Raw genomic sequence first — 25750 nt, 5'->3', positions numbered from 1 at the left:
GTAACTACAGTTTGAAATATAGAAATGCAAAAAGTATTTTTTTTTCCCAATAAATATTTAGAAGAGCAAGTCATATTTTTATCGATCATGATTGGGCCTCATTTACATTTGCTTCATTCTAATGGACATGTATAAATTACGTAAATTATAATAATAAAAATAATACATTACATTTCAATCGATAAATGAGCCAGGTCATTTGTATTTGTAGATGAGGTAAACAAACAAACAAAAAACGCATATTGATTAAAAATATCAGAATCTATCTCAAAATAATAATAATAATAATTTCATGTTTAGTAATATTGTCTTAGTTTATAAACTATACAGTACATAAAAAAAACGATTTCCTGTATTTAATCTGTAAATTGATACAAAGTACATTTTAAAATTGAACAAGTAAACTAGTTTACTTTATCAATGGAATAATGCAGTCTGAAATGTTATTGTTTCAAATTCATTTTGTATAATAATGATAAAAACATTTTTTAAACATTAAATGTACATTAGACAGTTTTAGTCATGTGTTTTTATGGATAGTAAATCAATGAAGCACTTAATTAGCTCAATGAAAAAACAACCAAAATAAAAACGCATAAATAATTTTTCCCGGGATACTTCCAACCAACTTCAAGCATAGTAATAATAAAAATACAAATTAAAAAACAAGCACAACAAACAAACATAAAAGGTCAGCTGTTCAGACTTTTCCTTAAATCAAGATTAACAACTTTTCACCTGACCTCACTTGGAATACACTGTTTGAAGAGTTGGACGGTATTTTATTCAGAATGACATACATTTTTGCATCTTACCACAAAGAGCGAAATATTATTTTCGATATTTAGAAATCATTTACAGCTGCTCTTTTCATCAGCACATATTTCACTGTTTCTCCTCAAAGTGTGTCTTTGATAAAATAAATAAATAAATATTTTACCGCACGCCAACTCGCCAAGTATAAATTTGTTGAACCAATACAATATGATCCATGTAATTTAGGTTGCACATTGCGCAGGCAAAAGGCGACTCCTGGGAGAATTAATGTGCGTACTTGCATGAGTTACTAAATGTGCCTTTTGAGTGAACCTTTGACCACAAACGGAGCAGGCAAAAGGTCTCTCCCCAGTGTGTGTTCTTGTGTGCCTGATTAAACTCGATTTTCTCGAGAACGTTTTATCACAAACCGAGCAGGAAAAAGGTTTTTCCCCAGTGTGTGTTCTTATGTGCCTTCTAAAATCGACCTTCCAAGTGAATATTTTACCACAAACCGCACAGCCGAAAGGTTTCTCTCCAGTGTGTGTTATTGCGTGTCTTCCCAGTTGCTCCTTATAAGTGAATCTTTCATCGCAGACCGAGCAGGCAAAAGGTTTCTCCCCGGTATGTTTACTTGTGTGCGTTATTAAATTTGTCTTCCCTGTGAATCTTTTTCCACAAAATGCACAGGCGAAAGGTTTCTCCCCAGTGTGTGTTCTCATGTGTCTTTTCAATGTTGACTTGGTGGCAAAAGTTTTGTCACACTGAGAGCATTTGGAGCGTTTGCTATCAGCGTGGCCTTTGGAGTGTTTGTCATCATCAGTGTCAGAGGAGCGGGACATTATGTCGTCACTATCTGATAACGGAGCTAAGAGGTTGTCTGCTTGTGACCGTCCGCGATGTGATCCTCCATCACCTTGACTTGAACTGCAGCCTGGAGTCTCCACCTCTCCGGTCTCCTCACTTTGACCTTCGTCGTCTTCACTCTTCAAAGGGACGACAGTAATTTGCAACTTGGCGATATCCTCCCCCTCATCTTCCTCCTTAATGGGAGGAGGTTTCTCCGTCTCTGACTCCTTTACGTGGGGCAACTTTTGCTCCTGCTTCTCAGGACAGAGAGCTTCCAATCCAGAACTTTTGTTGGATGCTGAACCCATAAAATGTTTTTTTCTAGTGTGTGTTCGTTTGTGCCTTAATAAATCCGACTTCATAGTGAATCTTTTACCACAAACTAAGCAGGCGAATGGTTTCTCCCCGGTGTGTGTTTTTGTGTGCTGTATTAAATCTATCTTCATGGTGAATCTTTTACCACAAACTGAGCAGGCAAAAGGTTTCTCCCCAGTATGAGTCCTTGTGTGCCTTATCAAGTCTTTATTCCAAGTGTAACTTTTACCACAAACTGAGCAGACAAACGGTTTTGCTCCTGTGTGCGTTTTTCTGTGTCTCGTTAAATCGGAATTCATAGTGAATCGTTTACCACAAACCGAGCATGCAAAAGGTCTTTCTCCAGTGTGCGTTCTTACGTGTCTTAATAAACTTGTTTTTCTGGCGAATATTTGACCACAAACTGCGCAGGCAAAAGGATCCTCCGCGTTGTGTGTTCTTTTTTTGAGTCCTTCCTGAGTTGATGTTTCATCACAAACTGTGTGTGTTCTTGCGTGTCTTACTAAGTTTCCCTTTACAGAGAATTTTTTTCCACAAACTGAGCAGGCAAAGTTTTTCTCCACACTGTGCATTCTTGTGTGTTTTTCCAATTGTTCCTTCTGCTTGAATGTTTTATCACAAACTAAGCAGCCAAAAGGTTTCTCCCCGCTGTGTGTTCTCATGTGCCTTTTTAAATTGGACTTGTTGAAAAAAAAAAATCCACACTGAGAACATTTGCAGGTTTTTTTGCTAGAGGGACATTTCATATCACCTGCAGGTTGCTCATCATCATCAGTGTCCGACCTTAAGCCGTCATAGTCAGAAACAAAGAGGCTGTCTGTTTTGCATCCTCCACAGTGGTCTCCATCACCTTCTTCATCATCATCATCATCATCATCATCATCTTCACTCTTCATATGCTCACTCGTCAGTGTCAACTTGGTGATCTCAGCCTCATGCAAAATTTCAATCTTGTCGCCCTCAAGACTGATGCTTTGTTCCTCCTCTTCCTCTTTAATGGGAGGACTCTCTTCCTCTTCTTTAATCTGGGAAGGCTCTGGATCTTCCTGCTCCACCCTGGAACTCCATTCCTTCTGTTCAGAGCGAAGATCTCCTTCATCTGCGTTGAAACGACAAACGAAGATGGTTGGGACAAGTCATGTTATGATTGGCTCTCCAATGCACAAACACACAAAAAAAAACTAAAATCTAACTAAGATTACAAATATCAAATCAAGATAAAATGCGCTTGTTCTTTGTCTAGGAAGATATTTCTTCTTGAGACTGTTGGAATGTTGTCCCTTTCATTTGCTTCAACAATTTCAGAAGTTATTATAACAAAAGTTAGAACTTTAACGTTGGTTCGATGAGTCCCGGATGACTGCTAGGCAGTGGGTGCCCTCTAAAAATAGTCGGGTCAAAAATAACCCAATTATGTCAAAAAGGAACTGACCTTGGTCAATTTGACAAACAATAAACCCAAATATTGGATTGTTTTGTAATAAATAAATAAATAGATAAACAAACAAATAAATAAATACATAGTAGCGACCGGTCATTTATTTTTTTTACCCTAAATTGTTTATTTTTTAAGTATTATTTTTTTTTAATATTGGGCTTTGCTTAATTTGACCCAACTTTTTTTTAAATTCACAAACAACAAGCCCATGGGTCAAATTGACCCAAGTAGCCAACAGTCCCTTTATGATCTATAATTGTTTGTTCGACGAGTTCCTTTTTAATAGTTCATCATTATTATGATTATTATTAAATTGGTTAATGGTTAATTTGACCCAAAAATTGGATTGTTTTGTATTGCAAAAAAATATAATTAAATGAGTCAAATTGACCCAAGCAGCGACCCTTTTGACCCATAGTTGGGTTAGTGTTGACCCAACTGTCAAAAGTACATTCAGTCCTACAACCTGTGCTGTCACCTGTCCAATCAAAGAAAAGTTTCAGGACTTGAGCAGACCTTGGCTGCAGCCCTGTCGTGAACGATTACGTCAGGATTCGTTCAAGGTCGTAGAGTTTCCTAAACGTTCTATAGAGAGTCTCAATTGTTCTCTACGGGACAATTAAGACACGATGAAGTCGGATAAAAGAAAAACAATTACAATTATTTAGAGGATATTAGGAAACGCCTTCGACCTTGAACGAACCCTGACTTGAAATCAACATTATTTAACTTTGCGGGCGACAGCAAAGTAAATGACCATACCGGCAAATATCACAAGCAAGCTAATAATGATAGAGGAAGAGAACACTAAACAGACCCAGACTTATTGTCATTCAGCAAACATAACATCCCAGATGTTGTCACCGAACGAAATGTCAAAAATGAAATAAAATCACAGAATAAAAAAACTATACAGTAAATACAAATAATAAAAATAAAACCTTAAAACGACTGTGAGAAGTACACAAACCTGCAGCATGCAACACATCTTGAGGCTTCTTGAAAACATCCAATAGTTGACCTTGTCGCTCATTCTCGTCTTTTATTCCACGTAGTTCTTCCTCGTACTCTTCTTTCACACTTTGTGTACACATTTTCACACAACCACAACACTCGATGCTCCCTGTTGAGCGACGTGCCGTGAAATTCCACGCGAAGCTACAAAGTGCATCGATAATAATGTGATTAATCCGTTTGTTCTAGTATTCGACAAACATACGTAAATAAATGAAAAAAAGGTGATCACGAACGCCAGCTTGAAGGCAGCGCCGTCTTGCTAGCTTCTTTCTAGTGTTACTTGAAGACCAGCGGAAAGGGGAAACATTTACTTCCGGTAGACGACCTACGGTCAGTACATTCTAGTGCATTGCTGCCTCCTGCAGGTGAGAATGTGTCATTACATTCGGTCTCGACAACAGTCCAGTTGCGATCAAATTCAATGCCTTAAAGATTATCAGAAATGTTAACACAATCAACTCCATAATACAACTATTAACAAAGGAGGCTGCAGTGGATATAAAAAAAATATATACACACCGCTGCTCAAATAGGTTTTTGTGATAGAATTGAAAAATTTAATAATTTCAACCACTATTAGCAGCTGATTATTTTTATTAGCTGATAAAATCAACTGAAATTAAAGTTGGCAGCCAGAATAAACACTGAAGAAATTTAATTCATTTTGAAATGCTACTGGAAGCATAAAAACACAGTTGAAATGCAAACAAAGAGAATTGTTTTGTGATGTGTGTGATTTTATTGCTTTACATTGTCAGCAGAGTCTGGAGCAGAACGAATGTCAGTTTAACAGGCGATGACAAAACCATAGAATGATTTTTTAAATCAAGATCGAAGTCCAACAACAACAAAAAAAGAATTTTAACACCAACATTAGTCATTCAAAATGTCCTCACATTGTTGGGACAATTTTCCATCATACCAAAGTCAAAGATTCTTTACAATTTATTTACATCTGCTCTCGTCACCAGCACACTCGTGTCTCATGGTTTATAAACAATATGTATTCTTGCCAAAAGTTTACATTTGAGCAAACCTTTTAAGAAAAAGATTAGCCAAGTATGAATCTATTAAACAAATCTTGTGTGATACATCCAAGTTAATTTGCACATTGAGCCAGCAAAAGTTGACCCGCGGTTGCGCCAAAAGTATTTTCCCCCCGTACAAAAATCGCATCCCCTGCCCTGGGATTTAATTTACCACAGAAAGTGGAGTTTCAACTTCAAACGTCTGGAACAAAACAAAAACAGTAACATTCAGCCATCTGAGCCTTTTCTATGCATTTCTGAGATTTCCTACTGTGTGCGTGGTCATTGGATGCACATAGTCCACTGCAGCGCGAGCGTTCGCTTTTCTTTCTGGCCCACCTTCACCCCTGCTAATCATCTTTTTTCCAGGACTATTTTGCTGTTGGGGAAGCTACATGTTAATTTACTTAGTGACAACGTATGCTAGCGTGTGCTGGACATGGGCATTTTATTTATTTTTAAAGCTACTGGACAAGTGTATCCCTTCCTTCACAAAAAAACGGTAGCAGTTAAACATTCAGCTCACTATAGACTAGGGGTGTGTTAAGGGAAAAAAAAAAAAAAAAAAAAAAAATTACAATGCGCAATTCTCAAATCAATTAGATATGCGGCTGAATTGATGTTAAAGCAAATACTCAAAAAGTCTTACTTTGGTTTATGGTTCACACTGTTATATTAATGGAACATTAATCCTTATTTCAATGCTGTTCAAACATGAAACAGATTGCAACCAATTTGTTAATTACTCAGTTATAAGCCTGAAGTCTTCAGATAAATACATTTCTTACAGTATACACTTACAAGTTCTGATTAGTATTGTCTAAATTTGAGTATAAATCACAATAATCAATTTATAGATTCGTATCCCGATAAGAATCGAACCGCCAGGTACTCTGCAATTCACACCCCTAGTATAGAGCAACTAGGCCTTTACAGTTTATTAAATTAGGACAAATAAATGCTACCAACAGGGTCCAGGGGGTCACTAGTGCTAAATGACACATGCATACCAATTCGGCCTTTAAATGGCCAGTGAGCAAGGGAAGACAAGAGACCAAAATTCCACTTCACAGATTTAATAGTTACTGCCAAAGAACTTCAGAAGTGCACAGATTACCTAGAAGGGGGTGGAGAAAGGCAAATTAATCTCAACCTTTATATATATATAAATAAATATTGATCATCTTACCTGCGTCGACATGGAGGAGCCTACCAAGGATACCATGTGCGGCACTTGCGACTGGGCTTACAGCAAGACGGTGAACAAGGGCAAGGCCGATAGCCACGTTTACAGTGAGGAGGAGGACAAGGGCCATGTAATGGGCAAGGGAGTGGCTCAGGGCAACGAGGACAGATGGGGCAAATATTTGGCATTGGAGGAGAATCAAAATCAGAATCAAAGAACCCTCCGTCCTGGGACAAACTTGCACCGTGTTGCTGGGTGTGGGGTTGAGACAAATACAGCATATCGGACTCATGTTCACTATATTGCTGCGGATCCCAACTTGGTGGCAGGCTTCTTGGAGAAGCAAAACCTCTATAGTGTGAGCCACCCCCTAAAAAAAAAAAAAAAAAAGGAGGAAAGATTACAAAAAGTTACAATAGTTCTGAAGGTACACACATTAACAGGTACTTTCTTACCTTTGGCATAGTGCCCAAAAGCTACCAGCCAGAGCACAAGCACCCTGGAGAAGGAAAAAAATATAATAAATCTGACATGAACAAAAAGAGCAAAACATAGACAAAATGTGACAAAAAGCAACATTACCTCACACACAAGTCACACATCGTTGGTGAATCACTGGGTCCTGCTTGCTTGGCTTTGCACCTTCAGTTTGATCTTGTGTCTTGCTGTTGTTGATTCCGTCAACCCTACTGGCTCTATTTAAGCTCTGTCCCAGTGTCCCTTGCACCAATCAAAAGCTGCTCTTCATAATTGCATTCAGGTGTGCATTGTGCAAGAGTGTGTCACCACTCAAAATCAGGACAATACCCACTTTCTGTTTGAGCTTGGGTATTGAGAATCAGTTCCCTCACAATGCAAGATCAAATCTTAACAATGCTACCTGTAAACTACTGTATGTACCCCTTCCCGTCAGTCAAAACTGAGACTGCTAATGCAAAAAAAAGAAAAGAAAATTCTATTTTAGGGATGGATAACGGCATGTGATGCATGCCTACAACTCTTGAGTGGCCCCTAGGTTAATAATAATAATAAAAAAAAAAAAAAAGGGTTTCTTTTACAAAACATTTTCAGCACATATTTACCCATTTGCCGATTATGAGAATATATATTTCAATATTTATTTACTTATGTTTTTATTTTCATTTTCTGGGTTTTTGTTGGTGGCCGTTTTTTGGAAAACACAGAGGTTCATCAGTTTTTTTTGGAGAAGAATGTTCTAGCTAAGCACTAAATGCCCCCCCCAGTGCATTTCAAATAAGTTCATTTTACACAGAATTGAGCTATTTGTGAGTCAGCCCCAAGTGTCATGTACAGCTTTAAATTGCAATATTACCATTCATCACTAGACGGCCGGCTGGCTTAGTGCTTGTCTTATACTGCCCTATATTAAAATGTAAGACATAAAAGACAAAGTACCAGAATAATAAAATGAGTTAGTGGCTGTGTGTGTGTGTGTATGTGTGTGTGTGTAGTGTTTTATTGCATGGTTATGTTGCTAAGTCAGGACCACACTGAGTTTTCACATACAAAGTTGGGGACCTCACTGCCAAGTGGGGACATTTTGGAGGATCCCTTTTAGTTAGGACTGTTTTTAAAGATCAAAACTTTGCATGTGTGTGGTAACAAATCACACCAAAAAAAAGTTTTTTGTAATTGCAGTTTTGTGCCATCCTTGAATGTTCATTTTTATGCACAGTGGAAAAAAAAATCAGTCTGTTTAAACTCATTGGTTTAGGATAGTGGATATGTAGTATACATGCATCAATCATGAGATGTTAAAATCCTGTGGCACACACACTTTGCCTGTGTCCAAATTTGTTGACTACGTGACGTCACTTCCGGCGCGACTCGACAACACGCTGGGATTTATGACTGATTTACACATGAATGGATTGGCGGTCAACGTGCTACTGACAAGTAGTATTGGCAATCCGTTCATATGAAAGTCCGTGCATGCTGTCGAGTCGCGTCGGGAGTGACGTCATGCAGCCGACAAATTCGCCCTTTCGGAGGACCCAGCCTTGGGAATTTGGACACAGAGTTCGTCTGTATAGAAAATGACATTTTTCATTTCCTATTGAATGATACACATTTTTAGTCATGGTTAAGACTCACCAAGTCCATGCAGTCGTGCATATTTTTATGAACAGTTTATTAAGAGAAAAAAAACAACCAAAAGACGATTTCAGTTTCATAAATTTTAATAAACGTTGTCAAGAAAGTGAACATCAGACAAAAACCTGGAGAAAAATAAAGTTACCATAAATTAACAGACCTTTCACCAAAAGGGTCAAACTTGCACTACAGTTCAGCTTACCTACTTGGGCATGGGAGGAGCCTACCAAGAAAACCAAGGACGACATGAACGGCTGTTTTTACAGCAAGATGGTGGGCAAGGGCAAGGCCTATAGCCACGTATGCAATAAGGAGGAGGGCAAGGGTCAGGTAATGGGCAAGGGAGTGGCTCAGGGCAACGAGGACATATGGGGCAAATATTTTGCACTCGAGGGAACGACTGTCCACCGGAACCAAAGATCGCGCCGTCCTGGGACAAACTTTCACTGTGCTGCTGGTCATGGGATTGAGCCACATAGCCCATTGGCGCTAAATCCAAATACTCATTCTGGAGGAATGCCTCCATATCGGACTCTAGTTGACTGTATTGCTGTGGATCCAAGCTAGTTCTTTGGCTTCTGGGTGAAAAAACAGCCGACTGAAAAGGAGGAACAAATCCTCTATGTCTAGAACCACCTCCTAAAAGATCAAATGACACAAAAGTTACAATACTTCTGCAAGTGCACAGATGATTTACAGGTACTTACCCTTTGCGTGGTGTCCGAAGACTAACAGCCAGAACACAAGCACCCTTTAAGAGAGAAAAAAAAAGACAACTGAACAAAATACACACAAAAAAAGTCAACGTAGACAAAGAAAGTTAAAAAATTAAATACCTCATACAAAAGACACAAGCCATTAGTGACCGTGGTTCTGGGTTCTGCTTACTTGGCTTTGAAACTGTCGCTTGTGCTTGTGTCCTGCTACTGCTGTCACCACACTGGCTCTATTTAAGTGCTGTCACTTACACCAATCAGCATGTTGCTCTGGATCATTGCACACAGGTGTACATGGCAAGGTGTGACCGTGACAACTTCCTCATGCCCAAAAAAACGTAGCAATAAATGAAAATAAATAAATAAAATAAATACATTTCCTCTCCCCAAATGGCCTCCAAAATGAAATACTGTATATGGTGAGACACATCAGTATTCACTGTAACTGTCATTGTAGTAAATATATGACCCCTATCTATCAGTTATTGGTGACAAAGCAAAAAGTTATTAGTATTCATGTTATGATATTATGTCACATTAAAAATGAATTCAAATTTTCAAATGAAAAAATATCTTGCATAATAAGCATAATATCTTGTTGCATTGAAGATTTCTATTTTATTTTTAACATAAAAATATCCTGTGATAAAAAAAAACTGTGTGATAAAATTGGAATTCATGTGAGACATTTTATTTCAAAAAATAATTTAAGATAAAGTGTAACATTTTGTAACCTTCAATTTAAAACATTTTACAATGCACTTTTACATTTTTTACTTGCATATTTTATTTTCTATTTGAAATAGTGATGTTTACTTTTTTAAATATCTTAACTTTTCTCATAAATTTCTTATGTATGTCATGCTTTGGATTTATTATAAACAATATGCGGTGGTCCAGGTCCGCACACATGCAATGTTCCAGCTATTGTTGTCAACTTTTGGCTTGTCCAACGTACATTACTTTTATACATTGCAGTTAATTTCACTGCGGAATATTGATTTGATATATCGCCGCATTGAGTTATGAGCTTGATTTCGGATTTCTTTAAACTCGTAAATCAAGTCACCACACAGGGCGTGATATTAAACTCTCTCTAGTCTAGTGGTACGCGAAAGAATACTAATGTAATATTTATTTAACCTTTAAGATCTGTTTGTTTTTAAGCTTTTATACACTGTACACTTTTTTAGTTGACTTAATTATGTGAAATACATTTGAATCATTGTTATTTTCAGTTAAGTTTTTATCACTATGCACAATGTTCATGTTCAACTGTCCATAATGTTACGGTGGCTTATAATAATATTAAATATATTTTTAATGTATAAAATCTCTGTCTCGTTTTTTGATAAATACTTTTTTTATTTAATTTTTTTTTTTTAGATTAGATTAGAATCGAAAACTACACTTGCTTGTATGGGGTTCCAAGGCAGGTTGTTTGTGCAGTTCCTAAAGAAGCCTTGTAGGGGGCAGTGACGTCCCACCTGGTTGAAGCAGGTGCTCCCTGTTGCTAAGATCCAAGGGCGGCTGCGCGGTAGGCGAGCCGATCGTTGAGTTGAATGAGTCCTCGCTACAGTTGAAGTCAGGCAGCCGTTACCGTGGGACGCAGCCGGTGGCGCCGCGGGGGGAAAGACAGCAGCCTCCCCACCACCGCCAGACACTGTTTAGTGGCAACACTTAGCCGCTGTGCTAGCGTCACGGCTAGCCGTGCCATGTCATGACGTCGCCGGAGATTTCCTCCACATCTGTCCGCTGTTACTTCGAGACGCACCCAGTTTTCTCACCACACCGGTGACCGAAACCGCATTTTCCCGGAGGATCTTGGCTTATTCTGTATCGCCCTAGAAAGCAGTCCCGTGGATACATTTGATCTTTTTGGACCGGGATGGCCGAAAGATCTGCCGGACTGCTGACCGTGACTCTGGAGCCCACGCCGGCTGTCGCTATGACCCTACCGGCGGAGGTCCGAGCCAAGTTGGCCGAGCTGGAGTTGGAGCTGTCCGAAGGTAACTCCAACACTGTCATATCGTAAAATGTTTTTGTCATGTTGGCACACCGACTGTAAGGAAAACATTTTACATTAGAAAAAGCTCAAAGTGTACCACCAGGAAAAAATGTCACCAACTGTGGGTACACGGGCCATCATTTAGGAAGCCATTTAATTGTGCTGCGTATCACTATACGTCACTGGCATATATTGATGAACAAATAATATGCTACATTATCCGTGTTACATAAAGATACTGGACCAATTTCTCACACCTGATGATCTTGCCATCACATTGAGTTTCTTCCCCAACATTTGTTCGCACATATTTTACTTTCTGAAAAGCTCGTGGCACACAGTAACAACAAAAATGTGTACTTCAATAATTTTCTTAAATAATGATAGATACAGTCCACAGGGCATTTTATTGTTCTGCCTGTCCCTCCGCGTCACTGGCATAGTCAGATGAACATTTCCCTAGGAAATACGTGTATATATATACTTTTTTTTTTTTACCAGTTCCTATAACATACTGTTTGGCAGTCACTGGTTTAATAAATTACATGACAGTTCCCAAAGCTGGTGTGGGTTTGTTGACATTTTGAGACACTCGAGTGTTTCTCACCCTTTATTGAGCCAAGGCATATGTAATTTACTTCATAAAAAGCCAACGGCACATGACCAAACAAAAATGTCAACAAAAATTGTATAACGCGTGATAGGCATGTCTTGTAGAAGAGTATTTATTTGTTTCATCACTATGTTGCTGGCCTAGGTAGATGCCTAAAGTGGTTGGGAATCACTGTTACGGACTGTCCCTCACGTGCGACTGTTGTAAAGTTTTCTACATTAGTGGAACGACTGGGTCTACAACCATGCATGCCGCGGCTATGTGGTGGTTCAGTGGGTACACAATCATGCAATGTCTGTCCATGTGGATCTGACTCGGACAGACGGCAGCTAACTTAAAAGCAACAAAGATAAAGGTTGACTTTCGTCTTTGTTTTGTCACAAAGGCTTTGAAATTAGTGTTCTTTTTACAGTATTTCAAACATGAGCTTTCTCTTACCACCCGGACACTGAATACAATAGGGTCATCAGTTTGACATTTTCTTTTTTCCAAAAGTACTACAGACTTTCTTCATAGCCTATCCAGAGCCAAGATTGGAACTCCAGAATTGTGAGGCAGTTCACAAGTTCACAACACTGAGACATACAACCGTTCATACTCCCGACATGGAGGGGAGAAAAAACAACATCAGTAACATGCATGGTTTTGGAGAAGTGGGAGGAAGCCATTAGCCTGGCACTAGCCAGATTGATTTGTGCTTCACTCGAGGAGTTCTCCACAATATCAGTCTGGAACTGCTCCGCGTTGATTTGCTCGGGCAAGGCGGGGCATGCTGTACAACACTTCGAGCTGATTGGACGAAGCAGAATCATGTGCATTCTACCTAACTTTTGTTTCGACCAATCACGGCAAAGGATGAAAAGTCGCCACCGACATGCGACTGTTGTGACTAGCTGATAACATGGAGTTGAGTTTATGTTGTCGGTTTTGCAATGTTGATATGCGGATACAAGAGACTAATTCAGCGAGAACAGAATTAATTGCTGTGTCCAAGCATTTGTCCACCGGTGTCGCCATGTTTGGTTTGTTTCTTCCCCGCCCCCAAATACAATGTCACTCTGCGATTGGTCCGAACCACTAGTGTTTCGTTTCGGTGGAAATTAATGAGAGCGGTACAAGATGGATTCTCTGGAGTTTGTGAACTCACAGATACTGCGAGAATTCATCTTGCAAGAGCAAGGTTAGGAAGCCATCGTACCGCATTGAAAACACAGAATGGCCAAAGCTGAGACCCCAAACCTCAGAAACTTGCTACCGGGCCATTGATGAATAATGCAATCAAAAGAAATACAGTAAGCATGGCGGTAATTGGGCGTACGTGACAGGCTTCTTACACATCTGTGCAAGCCAACTTAACCTAGTTGAATCCCCCATTTTGTATCAAAAATGCTAATTGCAATTTCTCCTTTGTTAATTCAAAAATACACATAATAACGTTAAAGTCCAAGCTAGCCATTTCACCTTAGATTTGTTCAGATTTCAAAATATCAACTGAACATGCTAACTTCCTAACACGCGTGGCACATTTTATGTTTTTATACTCACAACAGTCATACAAGCGTAAAAGTTAATACAAGTGCCATTAATTCTGGAATACAGTTAAACTTTGAAATGGTCAACCTGATTTGTTAAAAATAAATTTAAAAAAAAACACTCCGCCCAAATTTTGTTATGCTTCTTGTGGGACCTAAAAAAAACAACAACAACAACAAAAAAAGGCAAAGGGAAAGCAACCATCGTAGCATTATAGTGTGTCGGCAACTTTATGGAGCAATTAAAGGGGAAGTCAACCCCCCCAAATTTTTCTGACAATAATATATTCTATGCAGTATACAGCGATGCTTGTTTTAAAATGCTTTATAAATAAAGTTGAGTTGAGAAGTCCTGAGGAATCCCAAACACAAACCTCATATTTGATATTGGCATACAAACAATACCAAGTACACTGTAACTTTCAAGGCTGTTTTAAAGTAAACTAGACATTCAGAATCGTACCTTCAAGCGAACCCTTAATTAAATGTACAACATCAAAACAAAGCAACACAAAATACAAGAGCTGCCGCGAGGCCGCTAATGGAACAGATGAGTGTCTAGCAAATCTATATCTGTCCAGTTTCCTCTTCCTGCTCTCCGCATGACACATCCTGCCTTACTCGAGCTCTGATAGCAGCACTTCCCTCTGCTTTCTACCCATTCTCCTCTCGCTACGGTTCTGTGGTCCTCCGTTCCCCGCCTCCACGGCCTCCACGTATCACCGTCGCATAGAATAGACAAGAGCGTTGTCGAAAAGCAGCTCGTTGATTTCCAGCCCTTGTCAATGAGCTCCTCTCACAGGGACGTTTGATTTGTACTGTCGCATCTGTTTAGTATGCCTGAGTGCGTGCGGCTAACCTTTGTAAAAGCGCAGGAGCGCTGTATTATTCATGTGCCGGAATGAATGTGCCTCGTATGTTTTCCTAAGCAGTCCAGCAGCAGAAGCAGCCGCAGCGGCGGGGCTGAAACGATCCGGCGGCTTAGCTCGATAATATTTCAGCGTCAGCAGTCGAGACCTGCCGATGTGTGAAATAAACAATCGGTGCACTCTCAATGGGGTTATGAAATACAGTGGCAGGCATTGAATGTCATTTTTCTCTGTTCTTTGAGTTTTTACAGGCTGCATCACACAAGACGACCTCTATCTGATTAGTATTCAAGAGACATATGGAAAATATTGAACTTTTTGATGGCCTACATATAGACCGGCACACGTACTTCCGGGTGACAATGGCTCCGATGGCAACGCTGGCAAACAAACCCTATTATGTGTAATAAACCAAGACGGAGCAATTTAAAAACTGGGTAAACATGGTTTGTATGATGATTTTGACATTATTTTTTTTACCACCATAGTTTAAATCTGTGAAGGGAAATAGCTTCTGAGGGTGACTTGAATTCCGGTCGTAATTTAAATTTCAACAGGTAACTTAATAAAAAAAAACCCCAGATGTGGTGGAAATTCACTCATCGTGACAGAGTTGTAGTTAGCTAGCAGGCTAGCTGTTATGTTTTGCAAAATTACTTGGAATCAAAAATTGTATACATGCCTGTGAGGAAATGCCTTTCACAAATCCGGTGATGGAGATTTGGTTCCCGTTCAGTCCCTTTAACACTTTGCCAGTTGCCACAAGGCAGTATTATGATGTTAGCTGTACAACTATTTACAATAGCTAAGGTTATGCTCAAGGTTCACGGTCTATAAAGTAAATGGTATATATTTGGAAGCTACTGACCAATCGCTATAATGCCTATTGATGACATCATATCTGCCTCTGTGCTGTAACATTAGGGTTAATTTGCATGACAACTTCCCTCGCTCAAATTTCTCCACTCGTTACATGATCAGCTAGGGTGGTTTGAAGATCCTGGACCACTTTCAAGCGACTGTCTGAAACACTGTAACGTAGAGGCACGACCTTGAATGTGTTATGTCGAAGCCAAAAGGTAAGCAGAGCTGCATTGAGTTTTGTTGGATTCACTAATTAGCTTGAACTCATTTTAGCTTAGATGAAGACGCGGTGGAATTGTGGACCGTTTGTGTTTGGTGATGAGTCCCTGCGCCTCATAAACACAATGCAGTATGACGTACTGATCTCCACAAACTCGTGGTCACTATTTTATCCACAATGTGAATAGTGCTCCCGAAAAGTAGGAGTATAGTAATGAAAATCGGACTAATATGGTGCGGTTTATACACTCGCTCAGCAGCATGAGACAAGTGTGCCCCATAGAAAAATGCTAAATTGAGCAAGACAAGAAATAAGATGCACTATATTTGTTGATCCTCGTGGTATTTTGACAAACACGTTTTACAGACGTTAGTGAAACACATGAAGTGTTTTGAATTTTGAAAAAAAATGAGAAAGGCAAATATGCTCTTGCTTTTGTAGGCGTAATCTGTGAGTTACGGTTCATCAATCCAATTTTTTTGTTCTTTGTTTTGCCATTTTAGTTTTGCTTGGCCGTCACCAAAATGACCAAATCCTTTTGTTGTTGGTTTTCCCAGAACAGAACCCTCCCATCCCAAATGCTACACACCACACTCGAGAGGATAGGGTGTGTTACCTCTCAGCTGATGTGGATGAGTGGTCCAAAAATGGGGTGGAAAGGAGGGCAAGAAGACAGATGAACCCCATTATCTCCTGCCGGGATGGAGGAGGAGGTTTTGTCTTGTCTGCTGAGAAAATTCATAGTCTCTCCCTCGCTCATTCCTCAAATGGTTTCTTCCCTTCTTCTGTTAGTCCGCCGCACCCTCTGATCACAAACTATTTTTTTATGTCATTTTTTTTCTCCTCAGGAAAGTTGTCAAACAACAGGCTGGCTGATCAGTTAGTTTCTTCGCCTGTTTTTTTCCCCTGTTGGGATAACAGTTGTAGCTTGTTTTCAGTGTTGTGAAGATGTGTGACTTTATGAGAGTACAATGAGAAGTTGGGTACTTTTTAAGAAGTTAATGATCTGCTCATAAAAATAAAAAAAATATGTCATATGTGTTGGTACCAGTAGAGATGACCCAATCCAGATGGAAGTGAAGTTTTGACCTTATCGAATCTATCTCAAGGAAGACAAATTATGCTTTTTTTTCTCTCCACAATTTGAAAAAGTTCTTCTCCAGTGTCCTCATAGGATGGCTGTGACATGTACATTAAAATATCACAAGGATCAAGAATGATAACTACCGTATTTTTCGGCCTATTAGTCACTCCGAAGTCGCACCAGTGAAAAAATGCAGCATGAAAAAGAAAAAAAAAGCCGATAAATTTATTTAACAAAAATAGAGAAGGTTCCATTAAATATTGCCGCATGCATTTCAAATGGCAGGAATGCGCAAAAAAATTGCAGAAGAAAGAAAAAATAGTTGGTCAAATAGTCATGGCAACTAACGTGTGTGACATGTCGTTAGTTTGCTGCCTCGTCTCACGTTTGTCTCCCCACCTAGCTCACTAGTTTAGCATGTAGCACCACAACAAGGATTTACTAACCACAGCAGCAAAAGGTGTAATAACCGAACAGGATTCTGCATTTAGCCACAATACGACGCGGGATTCTAGTTAAGGTAAGCACCTCTAAACTAAAAAGGGGCCAAGGGGGGGGGGACCAAAAAAACTTTTTACATAGTTAGAAACGGAAGTTTAAAATCCAACAGGAGCACGTTCGCTGCCATGAACATAATAAGGGAATGGAGATTTTGGGTGCCAGTCAGAACTCTAACTTTTATATATAGAAGTCGTAGGACCAGCCAATCTATGAAAAATAGTACGACTTATAGTCCAAAAAACACGCTAAATAAATAATCACATTTGCACATTGACTGTTTCAAGGGGCTTACTCTGTCTCATGCAAATGAGCAAGTTGAGCAACTGTATGCTACTGTTTATTTGTCACTGCTTGGCCACACTAAAATGTCCAACAAAGTATTAACTTTGCATGCATTTAATTAATTGTGATTCACTCCTTTTCAAACCCACATTGAAAGTTAGCGACACTTTACCAAATACAGAATGTGAAGGATTAGGGGGTTAGCCATGGCTGTATGTCATTGGTGGTCAGTACTGCAGCTTTGAATGCTCAGGCCACTCAATGGAGTTCGAGGCCGTACAGCACATTCCCCTTTTTGAGACCACTTTCCCCTCCTAAGTCATGAAGTATACATTTTCACCAGGCTCCCCTTGTGAATTCAGCCAATTGATGAGCCAAATCAAGCATTTGATGAATGCACTTCAAGTATCTTCATCCAGAGTTTTGAAACCATATAAGATTTATGATTTTCGCTGCTGCTGGTTAGCAGGATAATATAAAAAAGGATCCAAGAGGAAAAGAATGTTGAACCCTGGAGTGAGTGTTCAACTTTTGCTTCCTTGAAGTCCAGTTGGCAAATGCCATTGTGTCTGTAACAGTGGTGAATGTTACTGGAGACTCATGCATTTTTCAAGGGTGTGCCTCGGAGCAGGGCAGAACTTCAAATTCTTGGGCTGCATTCTTAAGCTTTTATTTTTGTACTGCACATGAGTGGATGCCATGTTTTTTTTTTATCCTTCTCAAATGTATACATATTTCTAGTCTTCTTTTACTCTGGGTTGGTTTCTATTAATTGAATAGCTTTTGATCAGTTGTGGATGTGGTTAAAGGTGCAGCGTCAGGAATTCAGTTTCAACTCTGATTTCCATTATATTTTTATGATAACCCCCCCCCCCCCCCCTCCCCCCCCAAGAGTAGTTAATGCATCCATGCAGTATTTGGAAACAGAGCTAGTAGTCATCAGGGCAAAGTTGTACTTCGAATAAACGCAGTTTGTAAAAAAAAGAAAAAAGAAAAAGTAAATTTCCATACTTGCAAATGACTGGGAACACTTCACATCAAATTTGTTTTAAATTGGAATAGGCTTTGCAGAGTTCCCAATGCTTTAGCTTGTATGGAAATAAAAGCTACGATAAGTATTTTGAGCTTGACACTTTCCCCCCCACACACTGCTATTATTCTGAAGTGTATATAATTTCAGCTCTGGCTGACGCGTTCACTCTCGACCGACTGTGATTCTATTTTTTAATGAGATGTTGCTGAAGGTACTAAACAATGGTGAGTGGGCTGAGCGCTTTGCTATGCAAAAGTCCACAAAGCCTGACCTGTCGTAGTGGTTCAAAATAAGACTTAAGGATTGTGCATGAGTCGGCATTTGATGAAATTAAATTGATTTGACACTGGGGAAAATGCAATGAATTTTTATTTTGTAAAACGATCTAAAGGGATAGGAGAATATCTGAATGTTCTCAATTCCTGTTTCAGTGCGAGTGTGGTGTCAAGAAGAATACAGTGAGTCCCGTAAATTCACGGTTCAGCAGGGTTTCCCCCTAGTGTTTTATAGGCCCGGCGGGCCTTTTCAAGTCTTCCCTTGCTAGGGTAAGCGTCACACCCGCACTGTCGACGAATATGATTCGGTGCACGTCGTTCATTGTACGCAACCTGGTGCCTAGGAATTAGGTTGAAGTGAGTTGAGGAACTTTGTTTAGACCAAAGTACCGGTAGTCCTGTGTGACATGTTAAGGCAATTACTCTACAATTTAAACAATTTTAGGGGCAAAGGGCATCAATTACTTATGGATTCTGATTAACCGCCGCAAACAGCTCAACCTCCCATAGCTGGGGTCATGTAGGACCTCTGCTGATATCAGCAAAGTAGTGCACTCAGTTGCCCCGAGACAAAATGAACAATCAACCTAAACCTTAATGGCCATTTCATTGATTATTATACTCAATATCATTATAATCATTGTTTGAAATTTTTATGTAGGGTTCTCAATTCATGACTGACTGAGATGACTTTTTGAGGTACGAACCACCGTACTTATAATTTCTTACTTGATCATGACTTAGGAGTATTTACTATTGTTATGATTTTGCTATGTTAGCCTAACTTGGTTATAGACTCCGACGCATTCTGATTCACTTACAAATTCAAGTTGCATCACTGCTGTAGGTACTCTGAGAAAACTGCTGATCCTTTGGAATGCAGCAATACAAAGAGTAATTTTGTTTTCCGGTACTGTGTTCACGCTTTAAGGCATGCGAATTGACTAAAGAGAATCGCAGCATCCTCTTACAACAGTACTGACATGCACCTTTAATCACAGAACAGTAGAAAGCTGTTGCCAGTCTCCAGCCAGGCCACCATCCTGTCCTTCCTGCCACACAGGCATGAGCTTTCCAGCAACCAGCAGGTTTTTAGTCACGCTCCACATGGGATGTTTTAAAAACTAAGAAAATGTGAAGCAACTTATCAGGTTTGTTGTATTTTTAGTTGACGTGCTTGCCAGCTACTGTGCTTGGTCTGGTGCCAGTGATGACACAGCGTGTGAGAGATGCTGACTAAACAGATCACTTTTAGCCTCATCAAGGACGTCAAAATCAGAATGCGCCGTGATGCTCATTTTTCTCACCGCCGTGGCTTTCTGTTTGACATGCCGTCCCGTTACACAGCTGAGTCCACGTCTTTGATCCCTGACCCCTCCCTGTGTCCATCTGGTTGAGCGTAGCATGGTAATTGGACGGGGTCAAGGTAGCACCCCCGCCCTCTGCATCAGCACCAAAACTCAATCTGGCCTTTCTCTGCTCCTGTCACTGATTGCTTTTATACAACCAGATAATTAATCGCCTGATGCCAGCGTCTTGTGTGGCGTATATAATTCTTTACGGAGAGGCACAGGGGAGGTGAATTGCGTGGATGTCGTGACTAGGGCTATGTATCGATTCAAATTTCCTCAATCGATTTGATCTTGATTTGCAAGAGTTCAGTTTGTTTCGATTAAAATTTTTCCTGATTCGATTCAGTTCACTTAAATTCAGTCCGATGTTGATAAATTATGGAACTTCAATTCTTCTTAAATATCAAGGACATGATAAAAACTCCACACAAACATTAAATTTGAAATAAAAATTTGCGGAGGCAATAACTGGTTAAATGATTTAGTTTATTAATAAAAGTAACGTGTTATAATCACTTAAGTGTTACACAAACATCAGCAAGGATGAGATGAAAATATTTTCATAATTGTAAATATAAATTAAAAAAAGATTCTGAATGGTTTTAAAGTGCAATAAGTCAGGTCTTTCATAAATGTAAGAAAATACATTTAAATTCACGTGAACAGTAAATTTCGAGAAAACTGTAAGATACAAAAATATTGGCCTTTAAAATGAATGAATTAATCAATATCAGGCTCGAAAAGGAAAATCAAAGTTACTATATTTTGAGTGCCTGCCGATACCAAGTCCCGGTCAGATACGTTGGCAATGCATGAAGTAGTAAAGAAGAGAGTAAATGTCATATCATTTTCAAGCCATCGCATGAACTCGAAATACATAGTGTGATATACAACTAAGCTAATGCTAATGCTGTACTTTATAATGACTTTGTCACATTATTAATTTCAAAAATTAGGAAAAAAACGTTTAAAACTGACGTGATCTGCTCTGATTTTTCAATCACAGAGTTGTGGGTCGCCTTCCCGGATTTGATACGTACTCTGAAGGTGAAAAATTGTCACATTGACTCTGTCCCCTCCAACCATTGGTGCTGAGCTCACCGTGATCACATCTCATATTTCTGCATTCATAGGAAGACAATGTTATCCTGCGGAGCTGATGTCACAACATAGCCATATTGCTTTTCACACGGTGAGATTTTATGAATCACAGGCTCATGTGCAGACGAGGGGAGATTCACCACACGGACAATGTGTTCTACTTACCTTACATTATCTAGTTCTTTCACTTGTTAGTCGTTCATGAATTAAGGGTTAATAATCTAAGACTTTAACGGGTCATATAAAAAGCATCGTTTCATATTGCCTGAGAGAAGAGGTGATGAATCCGGACTGGAATCCTTTTTGACTGCGAGCAAACTACCAGGTTATCAATATTTAATGAAAAGCTTCATTGTTTTGTAATTAATTCCAGAGAGCTCGTGTGGTCGTGTACTGGCTAGTGCCAACAACACTTAATTAGCCTCTGTGGACCTTTAACAAGCAGTCGCTACAAGGGTCAGTGTGCATAGCATGTCAGGACCCTGACCTCAAGCTGTACAGTCATCAGGGACAGACTGAAAAGCCACATGAACACTTTTTTTTTTGGTTAGAAATTGCGTGTTTGCGTACCTGCCGCTATGAAGGATTTCAGTTACATGGTGAATATCTCAATAAAAGATAAGTGGAACCTCTTTGCAGGTCAGGTTGTTTGAGCAGACGGGTGTGTCTCGGGCTGTTACTATCTAATCTTTTTAGAATTGATTTGAGTAATCAGGTGGATTTGTGATTTGAAATAAACATTTAAATTGAGAATTAAAAAAAAACACTGGTGGGGAACTAAACCTTTAAATGTGTTGAGTTCTCATGCATGATTACTTCCACACCAAAGTTTGATTTATAATTCCACTATATGTGTATCTTTGAAGTCAGGTGGAAAATAAGTAAAAACAGGAACATTTTTGCAATGTCTACGTTACTCAGGTGTGTAGTGCTTGATCAAAGACAAGCGAGGGCCTCTTGAGTGCAGCGGGCCGTATTGTGAGCACCCGTGGTGGAAAACAAACAGAGCCAAAAAATGTGTGGAATGTGATTGGACCTGTCAACTAAAGCGTGAGGAAAGGGGCTTCCAAAACCCAAGCGCTGCTGGAAGGCGCAGCGACACATGGCACGGCACGCACAGGCAAATAGTTAAAACTAGGCTAGCCCAGTATTTTACAAGAACAAGTTGTGGCCAAGTTTATTCCACTCCCCCCTTACCTCATCGCCTTAGGTCTCCCAGTAGAATGTGGGAGGGAAAGAATGGATTTTTGTGTGTGTGATCGTCGGCCCTTTTAAAGATATTAAACTTCGGTTTGTGCAATGGAAAAGGGTGTTTATCTGAGCTCTCCTCCTTGTCTCCAGAGGCTTTTTCTACTATGCTGCATGTCAAGGCAAGTCAGGACACCACAAAAAAAAGTTACAATTTACCTTTTAACTGCACACAAGTATTGGGAGTAGGCATGGGTGGATATGATCTGACAGCTTGAGCATAAAGATGGCAGTATCATGCTATTGCAAATTATAGCTCTAAAATGTATGATTTAAATGTTATTTTTAAACAGCATAGTGTAGATAGAATATTTGGTACACTACAGTACTAATACAGTATAAGCGCAAAAAATAAATTGTTCAAAATCAAATCAAAATATAGTAGGCCTAAACAGTAAAAGTGTTTATTTGTTAATTATTAATTAAATTGCTAGCTATTTTTCTGCTTTGTGAAACAACAATAAAGCGGAAATTAGCTGATGTTAGCCATGCTAGCTAGTCACATTATCTGCCTCGGTAGCAAGTCTATAGTAGTTATTTTACCGATTATAGACAAAGGACGCTTACTCTAGTTAGCTGGTGGCAAATGTTAATTTCAAGACAGGGTTATATTAATAAATATCTTGAATGTAATCTTGAATGTGCTGAGGCGTGATGGGCGGCATACTCGTCAATGTAATATCGTAATTGTTTTATAATTGTATTGCCTACTCCTAAGGATGGGCATTTGACTACCAGTAAGTTCGCTCTATTCACTTAGAGGGAAAATGAACAATCAACTGCCACATTTCTGCAAATGGTGGGTGAGAGGAGAGGAGTTTACTTTTACTTTACAATTTTGCATTATCTTTAATGCGTTGCACGGAAGTCTTTTAGAATGCACCACAATTCTGTATACTTAAACTTATAAGGGAGACTGTATATGTATGTGCTTCTCTAGGTGCTGCTGTTTTGGTTAGTTTGATTGGCCTGAGCACTTGATGATTTAATGATGGTAATTGCAGTTGAAAAGGCAGGTATCTATTTCAGTGAGGCATTTGTTTGTATGCGAATGACTCACCTATTGACTAAATGGGGCATGTCATCTATCTATTAAAGGACAGTATGATAATCACTTGTTTGTTTTCAATATTATTCCTAAACTTGGCCAGTCTCTTTGAATGTCTTGAACTGCTTTTTCCATATAGATTTTGTATGGAGACCATCAATGCTATCTGGAGGAGTTGTTCCATAACATCTTTGTAGATGTAGCTCAACTCCCCAAAGCTGATGTCGTGTTAACTTCTTCAGACAGTAAATAAGTTCAGACTGAATTAATAGCATAATAAATGTCCCATAGTGCGGTTAATCAACAATAAATTCTGCACAACCAACAAAAATCTTAACGATCATCATCAAATAATGTCATTAAAAGCTGTGTGTTTTAGTATGTTTCGTTGGTACAATGGAGTTTAACATAATCCTGGTTAAAAATGTACATTAGGGGAATAGGGTCTGTGCTTGGTTCTGTATTCACAAGTTGTTGGTTAGTTGCAGTCATTGGAAAAATAGCACGTGTCAAAAAGAGGTGCAGCAGGTTGTAATAAAGTCTGCCATACAATATACACAACTGCCATTAAATATCTATCACAGTCAACAGTCCAGCTTCCTAGTTAACCATCAACCCGCACTACAATTATCTACCGTGTTGTTTCTGTGCAATAAGCCTTGAGGGTTTCCCCCTTATTGCTTATTTACAGCCTGACACATTTTTTCTTCTTCCACATTTCAGTAAGTGTTATGTTTCGGAAAGGTCATAGCCATTTAGTTGACTGAGTTATGATCAACTCAATACATGATACACCTAGTATCTTTTCAAGCTGAGAAAGATTTCCTCAAGTCTTTTCTTGACTCATACTATGAATGCTCAGTCTTTCCAAATCCCTGTACAAGTATGTTTTCTCTGGCGCTTGCAGCAGAACACATGTTTTACTGATAAGAAGTTCAGAAAGAGGTAAGTGGTTGTCAAGACTTTTGAATCTGACAACAGGTGAACTTTTCCTAAAATGGGATCTAATGTATGAATGATAACAAAGACTGCGTGCTTGCTTGGTCCTCTTCATACATGATGAGGTCATAGCCATGTGGCAAAGATGACGTAGGCTATCCAGACAGCGATCATCTCTAATGAACTACATATGCCCTTGCTGAACGTAAACTTAATACAGGCTCTGTAGAGAGCGACAAAAAAATGTTTTCATGTGCGGACGTACTTGTAAGTTGGGAGATGTCTTGATCCTCATTATTTTTTTTAAGTCCCCCTTTCCTAAAGATATGCATGATTGTCTGTCGTAGTCAAAGTGACAGTCACAAATCCTGATGTTGAGACGTACGCAATGTTGGCCACACACAAACAAAATCAAAATATTGACCATTCGGTCAAATCACTTCTAACATATACCGCACAGCGGAGCGCACCTTAGGCTACTCAGAATAATCTTTAAGAGACGTTAGATAAATAGACCTTTTCTGGAATTCTGGCCAAAGCTGTTCTTAAGCTATAGAATCTTGAGCACTCTGTGATGAACCATGACACAATGTTAAAGGGTCATGTCGTCTAAAACAAACACGTGCGACAACACCTCCATGTTCCGACTGCCAGCATTCTTGCCATAGATGTGGCAGCTCTCACTCGCTTGTGCTTGATATTCATGGCTGCGTTCCCGTAACGGGTTTGTGCGCCATTCCTTGGCTTTGAGTTCAGCTGTTGAATCCCTTGTCCACTCTTTGTAGTGTCCGTTTCCCTAGGGGTGGCCTCAAATATTCAACCAACATTTTGATGTTCAGTCATAAGGAAGGCATGTGCCATGTGTTTTCCCATTTGTTTTATGAAATCTAAACCAATCGTCATGATTAAAGTTGTTTGTCTTTTGACAAAGTTCCCTAGCAGCTCAGACAAGACAGACACAACTCCCAAATTCTCAGTTGGGATCTCAAGGCTGTTTTGCAAATAATCAGATCTATTAGTATTGGGGAAGACTTCGGTTTATGATGGTATGAACACACAATGTTCCCAGGTTACAGCATGCAATGAGCTCATTTGTGAAGTGGTACACCAATACGTGGTTGCGCAGCATAAAAAGGCACACTTAGTTACAGCGTGCTAACTCATTTTTTTCCCATTGGATTGTTACTGTGTATGTGTTTGCTTGGTAGACTATAGTATTGTCTGACGTGTGTAAAAAATACAGGTTAAGTTTCTGCCCGAGGGATGGAACTCAAAACAGAAGACGTCATCGGTTGTGGAGGTCCAGTTTATGTACAGTTAATACAAGTTGAATGATTTTTTTTATACACTAAGTGAATCTA

At 39.4% G+C, this 25750-nt stretch overlaps 2 protein-coding genes and 1 long non-coding RNA gene across 6 annotated transcripts in view; 1 reads left to right on the top strand and 2 right to left on the bottom strand.

The window, feature by feature from the left end:
* Window positions 1–854: 854 nt before the first annotated feature.
* Window positions 855–4659, bottom strand: LOC147164630 (uncharacterized). Its single transcript, XM_086091756.1, has 2 exons — window positions 4329–4659; window positions 855–3019 (listed from the first exon to the last, which is right to left on the bottom strand). Exons 1-2 carry the CDS (start codon window positions 4450–4452, stop codon window positions 999–1001), a joined length of 2145 nt encoding a protein of 714 aa, XP_085947882.1. The 5' UTR covers window positions 4453–4659; the 3' UTR covers window positions 855–998.
* Window positions 4660–8925: 4266 nt separating this feature from the next.
* Window positions 8926–11558, bottom strand: LOC147164629 (uncharacterized). The gene is made up of 4 exons (XR_015096653.1): window positions 10908–11558; window positions 9541–9690; window positions 9412–9455; window positions 8926–9343 (listed from the first exon to the last, which is right to left on the bottom strand). It is a non-coding gene; the product is annotated as an uncharacterized LOC147164629 (long non-coding RNA).
* Window positions 10920–25750, top strand: part of dip2a (DIP2 acetate--CoA ligase A) — a 76638-nt gene continuing 61807 nt past the window's right edge. For 3 of the 4 annotated variants that reach the window (XM_086090874.1, XM_086090873.1, XM_086090872.1), the window contains exon 1: window positions 10922–11429. In XM_086090874.1, coding sequence (XP_085947000.1) covers window positions 11309–11429 — 121 coding nt within the window. In that variant the 5' untranslated portion in view covers window positions 10922–11308. Of the gene's footprint in view, window positions 11430–25750 lie in introns of all 4 variants that reach the window. The other variant, XM_086090871.1, reaches the window with a different exon arrangement.

This window comes from Leptonotus elevatus, chromosome 12 (assembly GCF_054856555.1).
Source record: "Leptonotus elevatus isolate MCC_2025b chromosome 12, RoL_Lele_1.0, whole genome shotgun sequence".
In the NCBI taxonomy this organism is placed as follows: domain Eukaryota; kingdom Metazoa; phylum Chordata; class Actinopteri; order Syngnathiformes; family Syngnathidae; genus Leptonotus; species Leptonotus elevatus.
Note: the sequence above shows the minus strand (reverse complement) of the source record. Positions and strands in the feature narration are given on the sequence as shown.